This window comes from Phoenix dactylifera, chromosome 14, assembly GCF_051530095.1.
Source record: "Phoenix dactylifera cultivar Ajwa chromosome 14, Ajwa_hap1_PhDact_Kaust_v1.1, whole genome shotgun sequence".
Taxonomy (NCBI): Eukaryota; Viridiplantae; Streptophyta; class Magnoliopsida; order Arecales; family Arecaceae; genus Phoenix; species Phoenix dactylifera.
The window spans coordinates 24,321,095-24,341,122 of NC_143203.1; the positions used below are offsets into that span (position 1 = coordinate 24,321,095).

General features: G+C 37.2%; 1 protein-coding gene across 2 annotated transcripts in view; it reads right to left on the minus strand.

Moving 5' to 3' along the window:
• Positions 1-20,028, minus strand: part of LOC103705896 (protein MOR1-like) — a 38,958-nt gene extending 18,930 nt beyond the window's left edge. For both annotated transcript variants that reach the window (XM_008789785.5, XM_008789784.5), the window contains exons 1-21: positions 19,587-20,028; positions 19,256-19,361; positions 19,003-19,126; positions 15,443-15,522; positions 15,163-15,340; positions 15,020-15,084; positions 12,968-13,056; positions 12,773-12,858; positions 12,515-12,628; positions 12,007-12,126; positions 11,605-11,707; positions 9,329-9,465; positions 9,136-9,201; positions 8,912-9,029; positions 8,776-8,816; positions 7,699-7,770; positions 7,491-7,595; positions 7,183-7,288; positions 2,241-2,353; positions 1,941-2,028; positions 62-162 (exon numbers count right to left, since the gene is read on the minus strand). In XM_008789785.5, the coding sequence (XP_008788007.2) occupies positions 62-162; positions 1,941-2,028; positions 2,241-2,353; positions 7,183-7,288; positions 7,491-7,595; positions 7,699-7,770; positions 8,776-8,816; positions 8,912-9,029; positions 9,136-9,201; positions 9,329-9,465; positions 11,605-11,707; positions 12,007-12,126; positions 12,515-12,628; positions 12,773-12,858; positions 12,968-13,056; positions 15,020-15,084; positions 15,163-15,340; positions 15,443-15,522; positions 19,003-19,126; positions 19,256-19,361; positions 19,587-19,749 (2,175 nt within the window). In that variant the 5' untranslated portion in view covers positions 19,750-20,028. The remainder of the gene's footprint in view (positions 1-61; positions 163-1,940; positions 2,029-2,240; positions 2,354-7,182; positions 7,289-7,490; positions 7,596-7,698; positions 7,771-8,775; positions 8,817-8,911; positions 9,030-9,135; positions 9,202-9,328; positions 9,466-11,604; positions 11,708-12,006; positions 12,127-12,514; positions 12,629-12,772; positions 12,859-12,967; positions 13,057-15,019; positions 15,085-15,162; positions 15,341-15,442; positions 15,523-19,002; positions 19,127-19,255; positions 19,362-19,586) is intronic.

Genomic DNA, 20,028 nt, shown 5'->3' on the forward strand with positions numbered 1-20,028 from the left:
AAACAGCATACTTAACATAAAAGCGGTAAGGAAACCAAATCATAATCCCATCTCTGCTTACTCTATCAAAAATAAATCCTGGACCAACTGCCTCGGAGAAAGTAGTGAGGCACTTCATTGCATGGGCACGTGTTTTGATATCAGCCACCCTTTCACCTATGCCTGTCAAAATGAAATATGTCTCAAAAACATTAATCTTCATAAATTTCAACTCACTGAAAGCAAAAGACGATATAAACAGAACCCAAAGTAGCAAAGAACCACGTAGAAAAGGCAAGAACAAGTTGTGAAGAGTTGCTATAACATGCTAAGCGAACTCTGTTTAGAATTTTTAGGATCATGTATCTATGTTAACAAGTACAGGGACATTTAGAATAACTTTGTTAAGATAACCATCTTATGATAAGCTATTAGAGCCACCGAAATATTTCACCTAGTATATAGGGTTGGCAATTTTGACAAGAACCCAATAAACCTGCCCTGGCAGTGCCCAAAATGTTTGTTCAAAGGGTCGGCTTTGGGTCCAGAAAATGTTGATCAATTGGCAGGTTAGAGTCAGGTTGCGATGATCCAATCCTTACAGTCATAATACATAACTTGATAATATACTTATACATGTATAGCATATACTACAAAATCAAAACCCTGAAGTATAATCCCTACCCTCCTCCAATCTCTCCACTGCCTGACTCCCCTCCCTCTCCTCTCTTCCTCTCCCTTCACCTTGGCCCTATGCTCCTCATCTTCCCTCACCTTTCTTCCTACACTCCACCCTTCCTCACTCTCCTCTACTCAACAACCCATCCTGCCACATACTGGCAGCCTGCAGCAGTCCAACATTCATAACCCCACTACAGACTGCTTCCCTGCAGCAGCCTATCATGTCTTCCATCAAAATTCACCACCATTCATTAGCTATCTTCTTTTCTTAGCTTGCTTCCCTCATTTTCTCTTCCTCTCTTCCTCTTATCTTCTTCCCCTATCCTCTGTTCCTCCTTACCCAAGTCAGATCCTGATCAGTCTCATTGACCTGAGTGACAACAGGTTCAAATGACAGTGATCCATTGGCAGGTTAGTCGGGCTCATGTCAGGCAGGCTGGGCCTTGAGAGTAGAAGTTGACCCAACCTGATTTGACCCACTGCCTCCCAAAGGCATTACATCAACATATTTACATAACCATAATCATTAAGCATTATCCCAACTACGTTGGGCTGGCTTTATGGATCTTCATTCGTCACAATTTTTTATTTAGGCCACCACTTATGTGATTTCAAGTTTCTCTGTATATTTTCTTACAACTGTCATGCATGTCAGCTTAGGTCTTCCCCTCCTACATCATCCGACAAAAATTAATTTATTTCTTCTCACTAGGGCTACCAATATCTTTTTTGCACATGCACAAACCATCTCAACCTAATTGTGCACACGTATATAAACAATAATTATGTTTATATATAAACACACATATATGAATATAAATATATATGGTAAAACTAGAAAGGATAGATTAAGAAAGGAGTATATTAGAGGAGCTCATGGAGTTGCACAAATTAAGAACAGTGATGGATAACATGGTATGAGAGCAAAAGGTCATGGGTCCACATCCCCTTCTAACCAATTTTCCTTCAAACAATTCATTAATTACCTTCTTTTCTTCTCTTGACTCATTCCTTGTTTAGTCATTCTTGACTTGTTCTTATCTCGAGTCATTCTTGAGTCGTTTATGCCTTCACATGCATGGTTCAAGAGGCACATGAGGGCGATGTTAAGACCTTATATACATTATTGACCCCTTTCCTAACAACTTAAACTTCTGGTGCCTAGTTACTTAACAATTTTATATATATATATATGTACATATGTAAATATAATAATATTTATACATAAACACATACACTTGTGAAGAATAACTATGAAAATTTTACCAGCAAAAGCATACCTTGAAGACACAGTACAACACATCGTTTTGGAAAGCGTTTCACAGCTGAAGCTATGTATGTGATAACCTCGATGACTTGTTGTTGAACCTATTTCAATGAATAAAAATTCAAATGGCATGTCATGTGAAAGATATATATATTCATTCCAAATTCATGTACAAATAAAGGGTGCACAATGAGTTGGTAAAATATGGATATAACAGACTTCAGCTCGATCCCACCCTCACCCTGATTTTTGGGCAGGCTCCCAATAATCCTACTTCTATAATAATAATAATAATAATAACAAAGTGCAATACCTGTACATTCTTCTCGCCCCATCCAGGAACAGCACACAATAAACGAATCAAAATTTCAGCAGACTGATCGAGATCTCCAAGATTTGCAACTTCCTGCTTTAGCAAGCCAATAGCTGTCAAAAAAAGTAGCTACTTTAGTGTTCTCAAAATCATGAGCTAGGAATGTAAACTAAAAAAAAGCATTGTATATTTATTTTTTTCCAGAAGTTTACAATTACCATGTATATATTAATAGGAAAGTCAAAATAGAAAATTAAACAGGAAATGCTACTCCTTCGTATGAAACAAATTTCCAAATTTCTCCACACCATCCAATTATGCATAAATAGTTCAAATCGAAAATGTGCATGTGTGCACATGCACATGCACCCCAAAGATTTGGGACCAAAAGCGGTTAGTAAGCTTGAGTTGGGTTAAAAGCACGAAATGTATTTGCGCACGCGCGCACAGAGACAAAGAGAGTGACAGACTGAAAAATTAATCAGTTATAGCAATTTCTTAACCTCTCTCTTGAAAATAGGCCTTATTCTAGAAAATAAGAGCCTGAAGAAAAACAATGAAGCACAGAGGAAGACGAAAGGGGATCCAATCCTACATATTGCTCTAGAAACCCACAAGTTACCAAACAAGTTCTACATAACCAGTAATAGGTAATGCACGATGCGAAAAAGATCATTTCGTCAACAATTCAACTATATAATGTCACCTACATTATCCACATGCCTATGCAATTTTTCCAAAAATGGAGGATAAATGGAACTACTCTTATCTAAAAGCTCAGGCTTCAGTAACTTAATTAATATAATGTTAGCGAAATATGTTGCATGTGTTAAGTAGATCTTAAGTTCTAAGCCATAATAATTAGATACACACATAAAGGACAAGCATGAATACGTAAATACACAAATATGCACATATATATATATATATATATATATATATATATATATCAATAGCATAAATACGTGCATTGTGCACATCAATCAATAAGGTCCCACATCAAGGTAGGCTGAACCGGATCAAACCGCCCGGTTCGACCCGTACCGAGCCGACCCGGTGGGGAACTGGGTCGATTCGCCCATTAAAATCGGTTCCTGCTCCAAACCAACCAAAACAGGTTCTAAACCGACCCAAACCGGCCCGAGAAAGTCCGAACCGAATTGGTCAAAAAAAGTCCGAACTAGCCAGAACCATTCGAAATCGGCTGGTTCCGTTCAAAGTCAGTGCAAACCAAGTCAACCCGATTCGAAACCGGGCCCCTCCTTTGCTTATTTTATTAAAAGGAGGTGTTGAAAAGGCCGAAGGGTCAGTTTTGTATCCAACGAGGCCAGGGTCGATGTAGAATAATGGGCAGAAAGCAAAATTTCATGCATCCTTTCAGCTGATCAGCCATAGCCACAGGAAAGCCGGTCACCACATGGCACTTTATCCGAGATATCCTCTTAGAGACATGATCAAGAGATGCTTAGACGAGGCCATTACGCTACTCGGTCGACTCAGTTAGAAAGGCAACATACATTCTCCCAACATAGCCAAGCAGAGAGGGGCACGAAAGGTAAACAGGCAAAGAGCGGCGTGAAGAGTAAGCAGGCAGTGAGTGGCACGAAGAGTAAGAAAGCAGCTGCCTAACACACCAAAATAGAAAAATAAAAGGCACCTGCAGCTCCAATGGAGAGTATAGAAGAGAAGCCAGTTCACTCAAATTCAAAAATCAAGAGCAGTAGTTCTAGTTGTCATAGATCTGCTGGCCAAGGAGAAAGTGAAGGACATGAAACCACCGTTTATGAGATAGCCGCATGCTACATAGGATAGGGATCGTGGTGCATAATTTGGAGCTCGCGAGAATCCGATTGCATATAGGAGACGAGCTCCTCAAGGACATTCAGGACACGATGCAGCTGCAGATGACCTTGCACGTGGAATAAGATCCAAAGGCGTCTCAAGTTCCAAATCGTATACTAAATCCTATTATCCGCAGCCACATGCAGCTTATAACCTATATGGATACAAATATGGATATAGTGTGTTTGAGGCATCATCCGGTGACTACTACACTATGCAGTCCGGAGCATCTTACGAGTAGAATTTTGCTATCGGCTTATTCGAATGGGCCCCTTCACAGTCATTTTATCAGCAGAGGATACCTCTCAGAACCAGAGCTTCAGCGAAAGATCCAAAAGTGCTTATAATCTGAAACGTGTTCCTTAAGGGATGAACATACAAAACTACAATGTTGTTTGATTAGAGGGGCAGGCTGATGTAGCCTCCTAATGATGCTAATGATCCGGATATCTACGAGAGAAATCACCGCTCGATGAAATTTTAGATATCGGTATGTATATTGTACTTTAATATATATGTAATTGATTGTATTATTTTATATTTTTCATCTCACTACTTGATTTGAGGATATTTCATATTGCTTCTTGTAGCATGCAATATTTTACTAATCATTTTATATTTTGTATCATTTTAAAACAACAAGATGCATTATTTAGGTTAAACCGAAATTATAGAAATCTCAAAAAATATCAAAAAATATCAAAAAAAACATCAATAAGACTTAAAATCATTGAAAATGTTAAAAAAGATTTATTACCAATTAATTGAACTTGAAAAACTCAAAAAAAATTGGACGTGCCGACCTGCCCAAGCGTCCGTGTCAGTATGGTACCGAACCAGTACTGTACCGACCCGTCCGCCAACTGCTATAAGTCCCGATACCGGTTCGGCAGACCTTATCCCACATTGTATCATGGAAGTAAAAATGAGATTGCTGAAAAATAGGGTCAAGAACCCTTGACTGCAACATCTAAATGGATTGATTTATACCTACAAATTCTTTCTTCCACCAGTGCTAACACCAAATTCGCATATCAAACTTGTATCACCACTTGTGTTCCAATGCCAAAGCAGAGTAGGGCAATCATACCCGGTCACTGTGACACTTTATAGAATGCAATCATAGAAATTGTATACTCCTTGTCATCCATCAAAAATTTTATTCTGTTTTCTTGCTGGATCAGTACACTAGAATTTATCGCAATTCTTGTTAAAAATTTTATCAGCTTACTTCTGTAATGGACTGAGGATTGACATTCAAAGCATAATTTCAATAATGAAGTCAATCTTCATAAATTGGAACCAAAGATTTGAGACATATGAAGAGCCCTCGAGTGCCACCAATATCGTGTCACCCTTTTAATATATTGACGACATCAATATTTCATCAAATCTACACCCTCCTAAATTCTGTGGCAACCTTAATTACCTATAAATATCATTCACAGAACAGGGGAAGATAGGCAAATCGAGCATTATAACTTAATTATGAGTAAAGAAAAAGGAAGCAGCATAGTCTACTGTCCCTCGTAAATGTCTCCAGTGCTCCAAATAAGAAAGTTCCACAACATTCAACCACTTTATCACATCTACAAGGAAAAAATCAGATATTGTTCCAAATTATTTTCCAATAACTTGATTATCAACTCCATTGGAACAACAAATCACTACTTATTCATCTCCCTCATAGCTTTCTACCATTTATTTTTTTAAAAAAACCCTTCAATAAAGAAGGCTGACCTAAAGAATTTGCTGGCAACTCAAAGTGCCCATATCCTTCCCCATAGGGAAATATCCGATATTTCAATACTATGCCATCTGGTAAGTTTTAGGAATCAGGTGTAGCAAGAAAACTGCGATGTGCCAAACGAAAGAAAAAAAATATTAATCAAGAAAAGGAGAAAAAAAACTACAATCTACAATGAATGGAAGTCTAAGATGAAGGTACAATGTAATGGTCCACGAACAAATTCCAAACCACAGCCCTGTTGGCGCTATGTTAGATATTACAATGTGACGCCCCCAACTGGCAGAATAATTCTTACTCCCTTATTTTTACGATGCGAATCTGCCTAAAATCTCATTAATAATATTCCAGAATCTCCTTTTGAAAGACATGTCTAGCAGCAGTTGAAACTCTAGCAGAAGCAGACGCCGCCTTGATTTGTAGTACAGAACAAGCAGATTGAAGAGAATAGTAGATGTCCTTTGACAAGCCCACAGGGTAGTTTACTTGGATTCTTCTATAATGATGTGCTAGCCTAGCAGCCAGAGAAAGAGCAAATGTCTATGCCTCATTCTATGTCTTAAATCTCACATAACCAGAGAATAAGGAGTTTCCCTGTAATAAAGTTTCTAAACAAATCATGATTATGGAACTCCAAGTCTTACCATGGGAACAACGATCAAGGTCGAGTTTTTCAAGTAGTTGCATCAATCGTACTCTATGAGTCTCACAAATAATTGCATCAACCATTCTCTAAGAGTCACACCTCTTTCTTTTAGTCTAGTTGAAAATGACCATTATAGTTTTGGCTTTTTGAAGATTGCAGCATCCAACAGATGGCATTGTTTTGTAGTCTATATCTTCTCCATAAGTATCTGCTCATCAATAATGGTGTACATCCAGCACCTACCAAAAGTCCAAAGGCATTGCTTTCTTGATAAGCATCTAAAGTTCTAACAAACAATGCTGCCTATCAAAGTGTCAAATAATAAAATAAAATAAAAAAAGGATGAGCGACCTGATCCTTATCAACTCTCTACAGAAAGAGTCAAGATCTTCTGTTCTGGTTTTGCATCAAATGAGAAGTTGATAGACAACTAATTGTGCACACAAGAAATGAAGGATAAGTAGAATAATAAGCACAAGTGTGAGACTTTCACTTTTCCGAAGAAAAAGCATTATAAAAGAAGTTACCAACTAAAGCTAACTTCAACATAATCCAGTAATTCTACAAAATAATACTGACTAAGAGAAGCAAAAAAAAAAGCAGACGGCAAAATCAAACTACAGAGTTAATTCATGATGCAATCCAAGACAATATTCAAACCAGCAATAACAAGTTAACCAGAAGTGTCATGGGGCATAAAAACAAACCTTCAAGGCGTTCTTTCCAAACGCCACTCTTTAATTGAGAAATCGCATCAGGCTTTATAACAGAACTCAATTTTCCTTCAATTTCTTCAAGACTCATATCACCTGGCTGCAAACAAGAGAAACATTATGACATGCCATTCAAGGGACCATCTAAAGAGAATAGCAACCCACATAAAAATAAGAAAGTATTTTGCTTTTTTCTCAAACTATTTACTTTCATTGGTATTGCATTACTATAATCTACCAAGTACAGATTATCTTTCATTAATTTAACAAGTCAAAGATTCAGTTTCTAATCAGCAAATAACCTCAACATCTTCAGTCTCAACTGATCCTAAAGCCTTTGACCGTCCAACTCCATCAGCCTTTTTCACAGTGCCTGATTTGACCAAGCCATTTTTCTTGGTAGTTGACTGAATAAGAAGTTATAATATAAATCAATCAGATAAGAGTTAAGACTAAGCAGATGTGACTTTCTCCCCATATTGGTGTGATAAAGTAAAAATTGCAACTCACAGCTGCTTGGGCAGGCTTCTTTCTTGTAAGCATGCTTGCTGCAGATCTTCTCACAAATGAGTTGTCAGCAGCCTTCAGATAATTGAGAAAAGAGCAATTTTAGTTCCCATAGGAGTAAATATGAAATAAATAAATAAAATAAACAGATTTGTCCAGCACCCATTGTAATAATGATCATTTATGATAACGAAATGGATTGAAAAACTCAATGAGCATCGATAACAACAGAAAGCCTAGAAAAGGATAAGGAATTGCTGACAAATTGGTTCAACAAGTCAATATGATGTATTAGTTATCTAAAAGAAACAAATCTTCAATTTAAAGTATAAAATGATAATTTAGAAAGCAAAAGCAAGAAAGCTCATCTAACTTCCCATATAGTTCGGCACAACACTAACATGAACCGGTACAGTATCTATATCAAATGTAGTACAAATCCCCATGAAGTACAAAAGAATAGCACAAAGAGAAGTGACCTTCACTTGAAGTGAAAGAACAGGCATGCAATTAATAAGCCCAGCAAGATGGGATGTATCTTTTCAGTGGAGCAAAGCTCAGAGAAAGCATAATGCCAACGAACAACTACAGCTGACAAAATCTTAAAGCAGTTTTAATTGTCAGCCCAAAAGAATGTCGTTTCAAGTATCATTGCCAACCATCTACACGATTATTGTTTAATTTCATTTTGTAAAATGAGAGATGATTTGCTTTGGCCCCATATCGTAACTTATTATCATTTTCTTCAATTGCAATAGTTTTCTTATTGTTGTTTTTTTCTGCTTTGAGAAATATTTCATCATTAAATTAAGCTATTTTCAGTTTCAGAGCATTTCCAACAGAATAAGCAATGTGCTTTTCTTTTGGCCCAAATGTTCCGATTTTCTGCTAATCTAACCGATTTCCACAATGAAAAATTTTAACCTAATGAACAAACTTCTTTAAAGAATCTTGACGTGTGGAATGAATAAGAAAAGTTTCTTTAAGATATATTAGCCAGAAACAAGAACAGTTACCAATATTAACATAAGGTGTTGGGGAAAGAAAATGTATCAAGTGGGGAAAAAAACATAAACTCACCTCATGACCAGAAATATTTCCACTTTTAGTTGAGACCAGAGCTGGCATCAAACAAGTCATCATCACGACAAAGCAAAACATTTTCTGAAGTGTTGATACAGATAAACAACAAAAGTATGCCATTGAAATTTCAGACCTGATTCTGAACTAGTAGCCGCACCACCACCGCTACTTCCAATCATTTCTGATAGCTTCTTTTTCCTCACATCATCAAGTTTTTCTAATGATTTTTCCAAAGGTCTCATACCAACCATCTACAAAAGAAAGAATTAAAACAACACTGAATGTTCATTCTTGCTAAAGAAAGTAGCTATCTTCTTGGTACATATGAAATGAAAGGCATTTCTTATTTGTAACTACCTTAGCTATAGCCGCCAAAGCAGCAAAAGAGGCATCTCTCACTTCCGGGGTGCCATCGTTCAAGCACTACAGATATCAATAGAGACATCAAAGACATGCAATATATACACACGCACCAACAGATCATACTACATATCTCCAATAAAACTATTAAGACTTCAAGCACAGAGTAGGGGTGTTGGTATTTGCTTACCTCCATGCAGATAGGTACATAATCCTTGTGCAGCTTAAGAACAACAGCTTTAGTACTTGTTTCGAGACAAAATGTGACCCAGTTTAACGTTAATGAGCGCACAATTGGAACCTTATTTTTCACAGCCACTCTAACATCTGCAACAATGAGTAATCAACTAAGATTTAAATAGGTACTAAAATGTCTCCAAAGGATTGATCCAATTAAGATTCAGAGTTCCACATGAATCCAAAAAATTTAATAAAGAATTTAAAAGTTAAAGAGCAAAATCTCAGGATAGAAAACGTCCTAAGATATTTTAATCAGAGAATATTAAAGATGCAGGTAGTAGAAGTTTATATCATGAGGGGGAAAATATACTTCTTTGTGTATCTATAGTGGTATGAAATTTGACTGGCGAAGAATGTTAAAACTTGAGTCTAGAATAACATATTAATAATTGTCATTAGAACCAGCACGCTACAAACTCGCAAGGGAATGGACCTAGACTAACATTAGGCAACTCACTGGACAAGCAACAAAAGAAAACATCTAGACAAGTCATAATTAGGGGGTGCAAATGAACCAAACAGCTTGCAAGCTGCTCGAGCTCGACTCAAGTCCAAGCTCGACTCGACTCGACTATTACCGAGCTCCAGTAGCTCGAACAATTTTTTAAGTTGAGCTCGAGTATCAAAATACTTGGCTTGAAGGCTCACGAGCTTAGTCAAGAGTATATATATTTCTAATGATATTATATTTTATTTATAATATATATTATTAATTAAATATTTTAAAATATAATATTTATATACTTTTAATCTGACCTAACTTCTAACTTTTAACTATATTTTTTTAATTATGACCAAGGCTCAAATTCGAGCTTAAACTCGAGCTCAAGTATGTTTCGATTGATATTCAAGTCGAGTTGAGTCAATCTCAAGTATTGCTTTTCTTTTTAATCAAGTAGAGTTTGAGCTTTTGGATATGAAGGCTCGATCGATCTCGAGTCGAGTTTCAAGTCAGCTCAATTGCACCCCCTAGTCATAATCCTACAAGAAGGTGAGGCCATGTAGCAACATATAAGTATGCCAGCAAGTAAATTCTCACATGAATTAGATCTAACACATATATGCACCGTTACTTTCAAATGTCATCAGTCCCTAAAAGTAACCTTCCATACCAAAAGCATAATTAGCAATTCTGTTTTTCAAAATCTCCCCATATAATCCACTTCTGCCCTAATCATTGAAGAATACATACCATAATACATCTTCATCTTAAAAAATGGGAGAGAAATGCATGAATTGACCAAGAAATCTTGTTACATTCCCTATTATAACAGATGATGATTATTGTCTCATCTCAATCAATACAGGTATCAGAAAATAAACAAAAAAAAGAGAGAAAAATTATGTCATCTTTATAATTCTCTTGAAAGACAATGCCATGTGACCTTAACTTTTGAATAACCTCATTCTCCTATACGTCCTTCAATTCTCCTCCAATGCCCACCTTTGTGGCCTCCCAGAACCATCATTCCTCTCATCAAAGGTTTTTGGGATAAAATTTATAATCCAAGCATTACATTTGTGATAGAGATAAATATAAGTAAAAGACCTCTGTTTGTAATCATATATATTCATCTTAATGTACCAATGATATGTAGTTACTAACCAAGGCCAATCTCATAGAGATTGTCCTTTGATCACCTTTCATATCCAAATCCTTTCAGTCTCCCCCACTCCTATGACCCTACAACAATTTTTCAGAAAATAATGAAAGAATGAACCTAGAACAGTTGAAAACATCCTTTCAAGGAAGCTAGCTTGCATTGCATATTGTCAAAACATCACTTGTTAACCCCCAGCCTCTTTTACTAGTTTAACTACTAACATAAATTCACTTAAATGTTAGTTTTTCGGTTGGGGTTGTTAATACTGTATAGCATGTATTTCTAATGATGTTTATTGGTAAAAGCAAAGCATATATAGGAGAACTAACAGTATAGAATGGGTGGTTATTTATATAAGAATCATGTATACTGATTTTCAAGCTTGTGCATAATGAAGTGTTCAATCTACAGAGCATTTTCCAAACTATTTGAACATTTATTTTGTAGTCAATGTGTCAATCTAAATCAATGAGTGTCAAGTATCATCACAATAGACCATGCTACGTACTATACAGCAGATAAACGATTGTTGAATTTTTTTAAGCCAAAATACAGAATTTGCATGCACACAGTAGATAGTAACAGATGATACATGGTATCCGCTACCTAGGATAAGACTCACCCTCTATAACATCACCAAGAGTCAAGCACCCTGACTTATGCAATGCTTGTAGGGTATGAGTAAGAGCCTCCATCAAAGCTGGTTTTTTCTCCTTCAACTTTTCCTGTTCAGAGAGCAAGGGCATAAGCAGAAGTCGTATCACATGACACAGTATGCAACAGTAAAAAGAGTTTAAATGTACCAAGAACACATCATGAAGAAAAAAGTGTAATCCTCATGCTACTCAACAAAAATAAAGCTAATACTAGCATTTCCACCATCAGGGGCAGGAAGAGACCTTATGATATCCAATACTTTATGACTGGTAGCTGGCAGAATATACAGCATACGGTTGAACAATCGGCAAATGTTTGAATTCAATGATACAAGAGCAAAAAAGAGTAGTATGAGACTTTAACTTACAAGTAACACAGGCAGTAGATAGCGTGAGCTTGCAGCAAAATGATTTCTTAAACCTTTAGCCAGATTCCCTATTGCTTGAATAGCTTCTATCGAAACAGCTAGATTCACATCTGTAACAAGCTGCAACCCATTTTCACCATAAGAATACTTTATTCATATGTAACCAACTGCAATTAAGAAGTCATACATCATCCTTGCATTACATAGACAAAGCCATAATCAGTTTCACAGGCCTCATTCCAACTATATGAATCATAATTTAAAAACATTAGTATTGCCAGACATGACAGGGAATCATGAACACTAGCCCTAAACAACCAGCGGAAGAATCATCTATAAAATAGTACAATTATTTAAATGATGTGACAATATTTACACATTTAAAACAGGCTCTGGATAATCTGTAAGATATTTATCAAAAAAAAAAAGTAAAAAGGGGATGTCTTTGTTCTAATTGGCAGTCCATGTGTCAGATAATTGTCCTCCAATAAAGTGAAAGTAAAGCTACCTTCTTGAGTGTACGACAGATCTCTGTAAAATCACCAGGAGTGATTCTTTTTGTTGAAGCAAGCTTGGTAAGCTCTGCAACAGCATCCCTCCTTTCAGACCATTTAGCCGCTTTCTAAAAATAATCAGTACACAAATTATTACTTAAAGAGACATATTATAAAGCAGCCCTGGTGCATTCTCATAGACCAGATATTCAACAAAAGGACAGTAATTAAAAAACAAAGAAGGCATTAAAACATTGTGAAAAGGCACTGACCACTCCATCCCAAAATCCAGATTTTTCCAAAGGCGTCAAGATATCAACAGGATCAACAAGTTCATATTCATCTATTTCCTGGGGAGCTGAAGGTAAATTTCCATCAGCCTCCTATTCATAATATATCTGAAGAACTACATGTTTCAACAGGTTGCTCAAATTGGAATATGCATTTATATAGAAATTTTTTACTACCATTAGCCAAAGACTCATCAGAAGCACCAGCACCAGCACCCGCAGCTTCAGCAACAACTTCTTGCTCCGGTTCCTTGTCTTGCTCAGATCTGATAAAAAGTTGTCAGAATACTAATCGCATATCAATATCCTACTTCTTCATATCATTTCTTCTCAAAGTTCAGTTTACAACTTGAGGTAAAAAGGGCACTCAAAAGACTATTAAAGTAGAAGAAAACCTCCAAAGAGAATCAAGGAACACGTTAAATTTTCAAAGTAGTCCTACCAAACATGCATGTTTGACATGCTTCACATATGCAGAAACTAACAAGAACATGCAGAACAAGATTTTGATACTTCATAGGTCTCATCACTAAAAATAATTTTCATCTAATAAGCTCATTATAATTTGTGCGTGTAACCAATAGATCATATGAACTTGCTGACAAATCTAGTTTTTGGGGATATCAGGAGGGTGGGCCTGGGCCAGAATTTAGCCTAGGGATTGAAAGGTAGGGGCCTAGGGCCTAAGCGCGGCCTTGAGGCAGGTGAGGCCCAAGCCCAACCTACAGCTGGTTAATTTTTCAGACCCTGCTGGGAGTAATCAAGCCCCATTCTTTTTTTAACACAAATTTAAGATCTGGCATGGGCCAAAACAATTCGAGTTTCCTAACTTTCAAAACCAATGGGTTTTAAGGCCTAAAACCAGAGCACAGGCCCCTTTTATTGGGTCAGGACTTCCGGTCACTGGGCCCAGCCCATGAACAAACTAGATATGAGATTTAAGATCCAGTTTTACGAAATCATACATGTTTAACGCCCGTATAACCCAGTAAAATATTCTTTAGAAGATACTAATATTTGTTTAAGTTTAGTGTTATACAAAGTTCAAGATTTTCCATAATATCTGGAATGATTAAACTAGAGTGGTGAGAGGCATTTAATCAACTCCATCTTAATACAACAATCAAGGCACCAGAATGTAGTCGACTCCATGAAGATATTTAAGCAGTATTTGGTCTAAAAGTATTTAATGTGAACCCATCTTATATAGCTATTTTATAGATATTTCACATTCTGTAGCCTATAAAACATACAGAAATTTGTTAGCTGCTGCGGATCAGTGCAGATGCATAAGAGGATCAATTCTTTAAGCAGTCCAAAACAAATAGAATTTAGATGCTTCTTATCCTTCATTAATTTATAGTTCACATTCAACAACACAAAACTAAACAATTTTAATAGGATAAGTCAATCATCTAGAATCTATGATATACCAGGTCGCACACAATCTCAAATGCTATTAGTAATCATCTGAATTAGTATCTTTTCCATGTAAAATAATCAAATTGCAAGTTTATAATTTCAATGTGAAAAGATGTAGCATGTTGCATTGATTTTCTTCCATGAATAGGTTGGGTTACATAACATATGAAGAACTTTTACATAAAACAATACTTTAAAAACATCTTTGACTGAAATGAGTAAATTTGAACTGCACATATTCTGCTGATATATGCTTGTCAACTACGCCATAAAGAACGTCTGAACTTTTTGGTTAAGATTGGTTCATGGACACAGGATTGGTGCACTTATTTAACCCACTTGGCATTGTTTTTCCAGGCTCCAGCAATTAACTTAAATTTTGTTTAGTTGCAATTTTTTGGACAAAGCAATGATAACCTACAAATACGTGGACAGCTGGATTTGAGCAACATTGTTTTAAAATGGACCAAAGGTAAATAAAGTGATGGAGGCAGAATAAACCAAAGATAAGCGTTGTTCAAGCTACCGTGTCTTATGGAACCACTATCCATCAACTATTCTAAAATAAGCAAGTTATGAGAACTAAAATCCCTCTGCTATTATAAGATACACTTGATGTGTTCGGTAGAAATAGAGGGATAAAACCCCTTATCCCTCTTCTATTGATGAATCAAATTGTTCCTTAGAACCAGTTACAATATGCTACCCACCCATTAACATGTGATTCAGTTCTCAGAAAATAGATGGTCACAGAAGAAAAGATATAGAACCAAAACATATTAAATAGCAAAGATGAGATAAATTGACCTTATCTTGCGAGTTGGCTTAGCAATCCCAGTGACATTGGCAAGTTCTGCTTCCAGCTCTTTTTTCTTCAGACAAAAAGAGAAAGTAGTTCAGCTGCACAGTACAAAACATAATTCATGAAACTAGAATGAAAAAAAACTCACCATGGTATCTCGCATTTTCTCAAACAAAATTGATTTTACTGGTTCCTTCCCAATCCAACGACATAGTTCAAGTGTCAGCCCTTTGGAAGATGCACGAACATTCTGGTCTTGGTGATCAAAAAGTTCAGGAAGCATTTTCAAAATTTTCTTGGGTGGAACAACCTTGGCCCCAAATTCACTTCACATAGGAATAGTTGACACAGGAATGGCAGAATTAGATTATTGTCAATGATGAAATCAGCAAATGAAACCTCAATTTGAAGAGAAAATAAATGCGGACCTAAGAGCTTGAAACATAACATCAATAGCTGGTACGACCGCTTTTGCAACTTTATTTTTTATAGCTTTCTCCATGGCTTCCTGAAATCACAGTGTAGTCCAAATAAGATTGTCTTGCAACAAAAATAGACAAAAATTGCATTGATAACATATGGTTACTAGCAATTAGACTACTCACCCACTAGATATCACTTCAAAAATGATCACTCACCATATGAATTATATAATTTAAGTCAATTGACTGAATATATTTTATAGCTGTATTCTGCGATGAACTTCTCTCGCACACACATTTTCCGATTGTAACCAGTGTACATCAGATAAATTAGATAGTATAAATATTAGACTCAATAAAATATTCTCTTTCTACATGTCTAAATGGAGAAGTGTCACCAAGGTCCCCTGGTGGATGTAACAATATGCACTCTCATTTTGCAATATGTAACCCCATTAATGGATAGAAAACACTACTGTGAACTACGACACCAAACCATCCGACAAGTCAATTCCAATGACCCAGCACGACCAACTTATTCTAGAATACTCAACATGACCCAAATGACCCATCCCATCCTGATGCAACCTCTCCTAGCCACCTCAACTTGATCTGAACCATCACTGTTTAATGATGAATTCCAATAACACATGTGAAGAAGAAGCACACTCATAACTGAAAGTAAGTACAAAACCCATATGATAATAAACTCAACAGTAAGTAATGTGCATGTCTTGAGACAAAGTAGAAAACTGGTGGTGTTTCAAGCCAAAAATGTGAAGAAAGAACAGGACATAGGGACAAGATGTGTGCTGAGGCACCTCTCATCAGGTTTTTCACTCTTCAATAACTATTTTTGCTTGGATTAAAGATCCTTTATCGACTCTTATTAGATGATTGCAATGAGAACAAAACAACCAATTACAAAGTAAAAGAACAACCATAAAAGAGCTAACCAGACATGAGCCCAACCAACCAGTCTGTCATAATTCATAAATTTCACTCTCATGGTCGAAATACAGACCCAAACTCCAAAACATGCTCAACCCACTTAAAATCTGAGTCAAAGGCAATGAAATGTTTGACATGTAGACATGTACCAAAAACGATGACGTGAAAATGAGTGCCAAACACAAAGGGAGAAAAAAAACTTACGGGGCAGATATTTATATGCACAGATAACAGGAATGCATATAGCCTAAATCTTTAATCACTTATACAGACATATGTTTACAAAAATTATAAGTTCTTTAGCCTTATTTTCCTCATCCACATCATATTGGGAAAAAAATAGAAGGGCAAGTTAGGAAATTTATAATACACTGTCGCTTTGTGATAATACACTCCCTTAATAGTGCGGACAAAGGAAAGTGAAGGACCATCCAGGAAAAATAGTATGGCCCATCATTACTGATGAAGGAAGCAGCCAACTATAAAGACCTTATCAGCCTTTTCTTGGGCTTTAGTATCGTCAGAATTTTCTTTCAGTTTCATTTTCAGAAGTTTTTAGAGTATCTAGAAGAGTTTTTGAACAACAATACAGTCAGGAAAACGGTCTGACCTTGCTTTCCTTTTTAATAGTCATTTTTGGCTCAAACAGGATGAACTTAGTGGCCAGCAGTCCTTTTAGCTTAGGCAATTGGACTGCAGAGTGTCCCTTTAAGGTGTCCTGATTGCAATCTGATAAAGGGACAAGAAGGCAATAAAAGGGTTCGATTTAGTCAGCTGGTTTGCTTCCTATTTTTGAGTCCTCACAAAAATCCAACAGGATGGCCAACTGTATGCTTATATTACATGATTTGGCTGAGAATTACATCTTAATTGGAGCATCCCATTTGTGCCCAATCTTGAGTATGAAAACAGGTTAGTCAGATCTCTTATTATGACCATCAGCTAGTCATTTTATTACTCATAAGACTCCTTCAGACTTGAAGAGTAGTAGGCTAAGGCTTTTATCTAGGTTAAGGTTGACTGCTTAAGCTCCGACCTATTTTCTAATTGAAATGTCCTACCTGGGGTTTTTAACAGGTTAAGCTCATTACAGGCTTTATCAACTAGCTGATTAGGTTGGGTTCATTTATTTCTTTTAAAAAAATGACAGTGGCATGATTATTGACCCCAAAAAAGGGGGCAGCAGGCCTTTTCCCCTTCTCCACTTTCTTTCTTCCTTCTATTTTTCTTGTCTACTTCTCCTGTGTCCTCCACTTTAAATTTTCTTCTTGCTTTGGTAAAATTACATCCTTTTCACAGTTATTTACTGCTTTAACCACATCATAAACAAATTTAGAATTGAACTACAGAAGTAATCATTTTCATTTATAACAGGTTCAAGGCTGATTTTCAATATTCATGAAGCAAAGGTTCGAAAATTGAATATAGTTCAGACCTAAATTCAGATCCGAATTCAAGAGAGAAGTTGTTTATTTAATCGCCACCCGGATTACATCGATGGACCTACAATACAAGGCTGATTTTCAATATTCATGAAGCAAAGGGCCGAACATTGAATATAATTCAGACCTAAATTCAGATCTGACTTCAAGAGAGAAATCATTATTCACAAGTAATCACCGCCAGGATCACATCGATGGACCTACAATACAAGGTTATTATTTCTATATTTGGTTATAGTAGGTGGCTGTATCACTAATGCGTCGAAAATCATCGAAAAGTGGATACTACTGGTAAAAGAGGAGCGGACTGTAGATAAGGAGTTGATAATCTGAATTAAGAATTTTTTTCTGTAGGTTTAAGTATCGTCCAGTAGGTAATTAGAAAATATTTCCGTCATTACATGAGGCATCGCAGCCATGAAAGCAGAAGATTTTTAAAAGAAAAAACATTATTCTCCACTGGAAATTTGAACAAGCTGACTTAACAAAATAATCTTATCAATATTGGGCTCCACATAGAAACCACTCTTTAATTTAAAATACATACATGCATACATATATATATCACACTCCTGTTGACATGCATAGTCAAGCATGTGTCGTATTTCCCCACCAACACATATATGCCTTATACACTAAGTCAAGCACTACAACACAACACAAACATCTGCTAAATCATGATTGCACATACTTCAACTTATCAATGTCACTTATAATGGACAACACATTCAAACCCCCAAGGTAAGTGACTCATTCCTCCCAAACTCAGATGGTAGTTCTTGGTGGCATACGTCTCCTAACAGGGCTCTCAGCAAGGCAACGCCCCTCCACATTTTATATTTGTACTATGCTACGTTCTTAAAATTTAAACCCTACAACAAGGAACAGAAAAGGTGTGATGATTCGCTAATGACCAGAAACTGAATGTGGGGAAAAAGAGAATCAAAATCAACTGATCCTTTTCAGAAGAATCTAACAACCGACTCAGTGCTGCAAGGGCAATTCATGGTGCAAGTTTGTCATTGTATCATGAATCATGATGGAAGCATCAAATATGTTGAATTGAGAGTAACGCTTCTTGATGGGGAAAGAAAAATGGAAAAACAGATAAATTATTTTTACGGGAAAAAAAATATGAGGGTTCTGGGTTTATGGATGCTATCATCTTCTTACCAAGAAAGCATCTGCCGCCTCCAGCTCCACCCACAAGAGGAACGCTGCCTGAGATTTCTCGACAGTCTTGGGTCTACCCGTGAGGCATTTGGCAACAATCGCATCGCAAACTTCCTTCGCGTACCTACATTGACAAGATCCAGCCAACAAACAATTGTAACATGTACCAGGAAAAAAACAAACAGTTGTAACCATTTGCAACAAAAGCCCAAATGCTAAGACAGCCAATGCCGCTCGACCAGCAGCGACATACCTCCCAACATCAGCATCCGCGGCCCGTAAGAACGCAATTAGGGCATCCAGAGCCTTGTCCTGCACAGGAGCATTCGAATCCGCCACCGTCTTCTTGAACAACGGCGCTAATCCCGACAACAAAAAACAGAAACCAAGAAAATTAGCAAATTCCGCCTCAGATCCAGTCAACAGCTAAAACGCAAAAAAAATCTAAATTAAGACAGCTATTCCTGTCCGAAAATTGGTGTTCGTGGGTCCAATCGAACAGATCCCCGGATCGCGAGGATCAAAGCGTGATTCGTCGAGGGAAAGGGTTGAGGAACCGGGTGCGGATCGGATCGGGGACGTACCAAAGTCGCGGAGGCGGGGATCCTTGGGATCGGAGATGGACTCGCAGAGGGCGGCGAGGTCGATGTTGGCGTCATTCCGGACCTTCCAGTTCTTGTGAAAGAGCCGCTCCTCCCACGGCAGTTTCTTGGCCTCCTTCAGCAACTTCTCGTCCTCCGTCGCCATGGCCGTCGCCGCCCTCCCTCCCCTTCTTCCGCTCTCTCTCTATCCCTCTCTCTATAAACAAAAATCTACACTAGAAATGCACTTCAGGCGGTGGATCGGGTAGCGGAAAGGGAGAGGCCTTGTCGTCGTCTTGGGATCCCTCTCGCTCCGCCGGCGAGTGGGGAGAGGGAAAATTTAGGAGCGGATTTTTCTCTTTGGACGCGAGGGGTGGGGGAATTTGAGGAAAAGAGAGAGGGAGGGGAGGGAGGTGAAGCCGGAGATTTGTTTGGGTTGGCACGT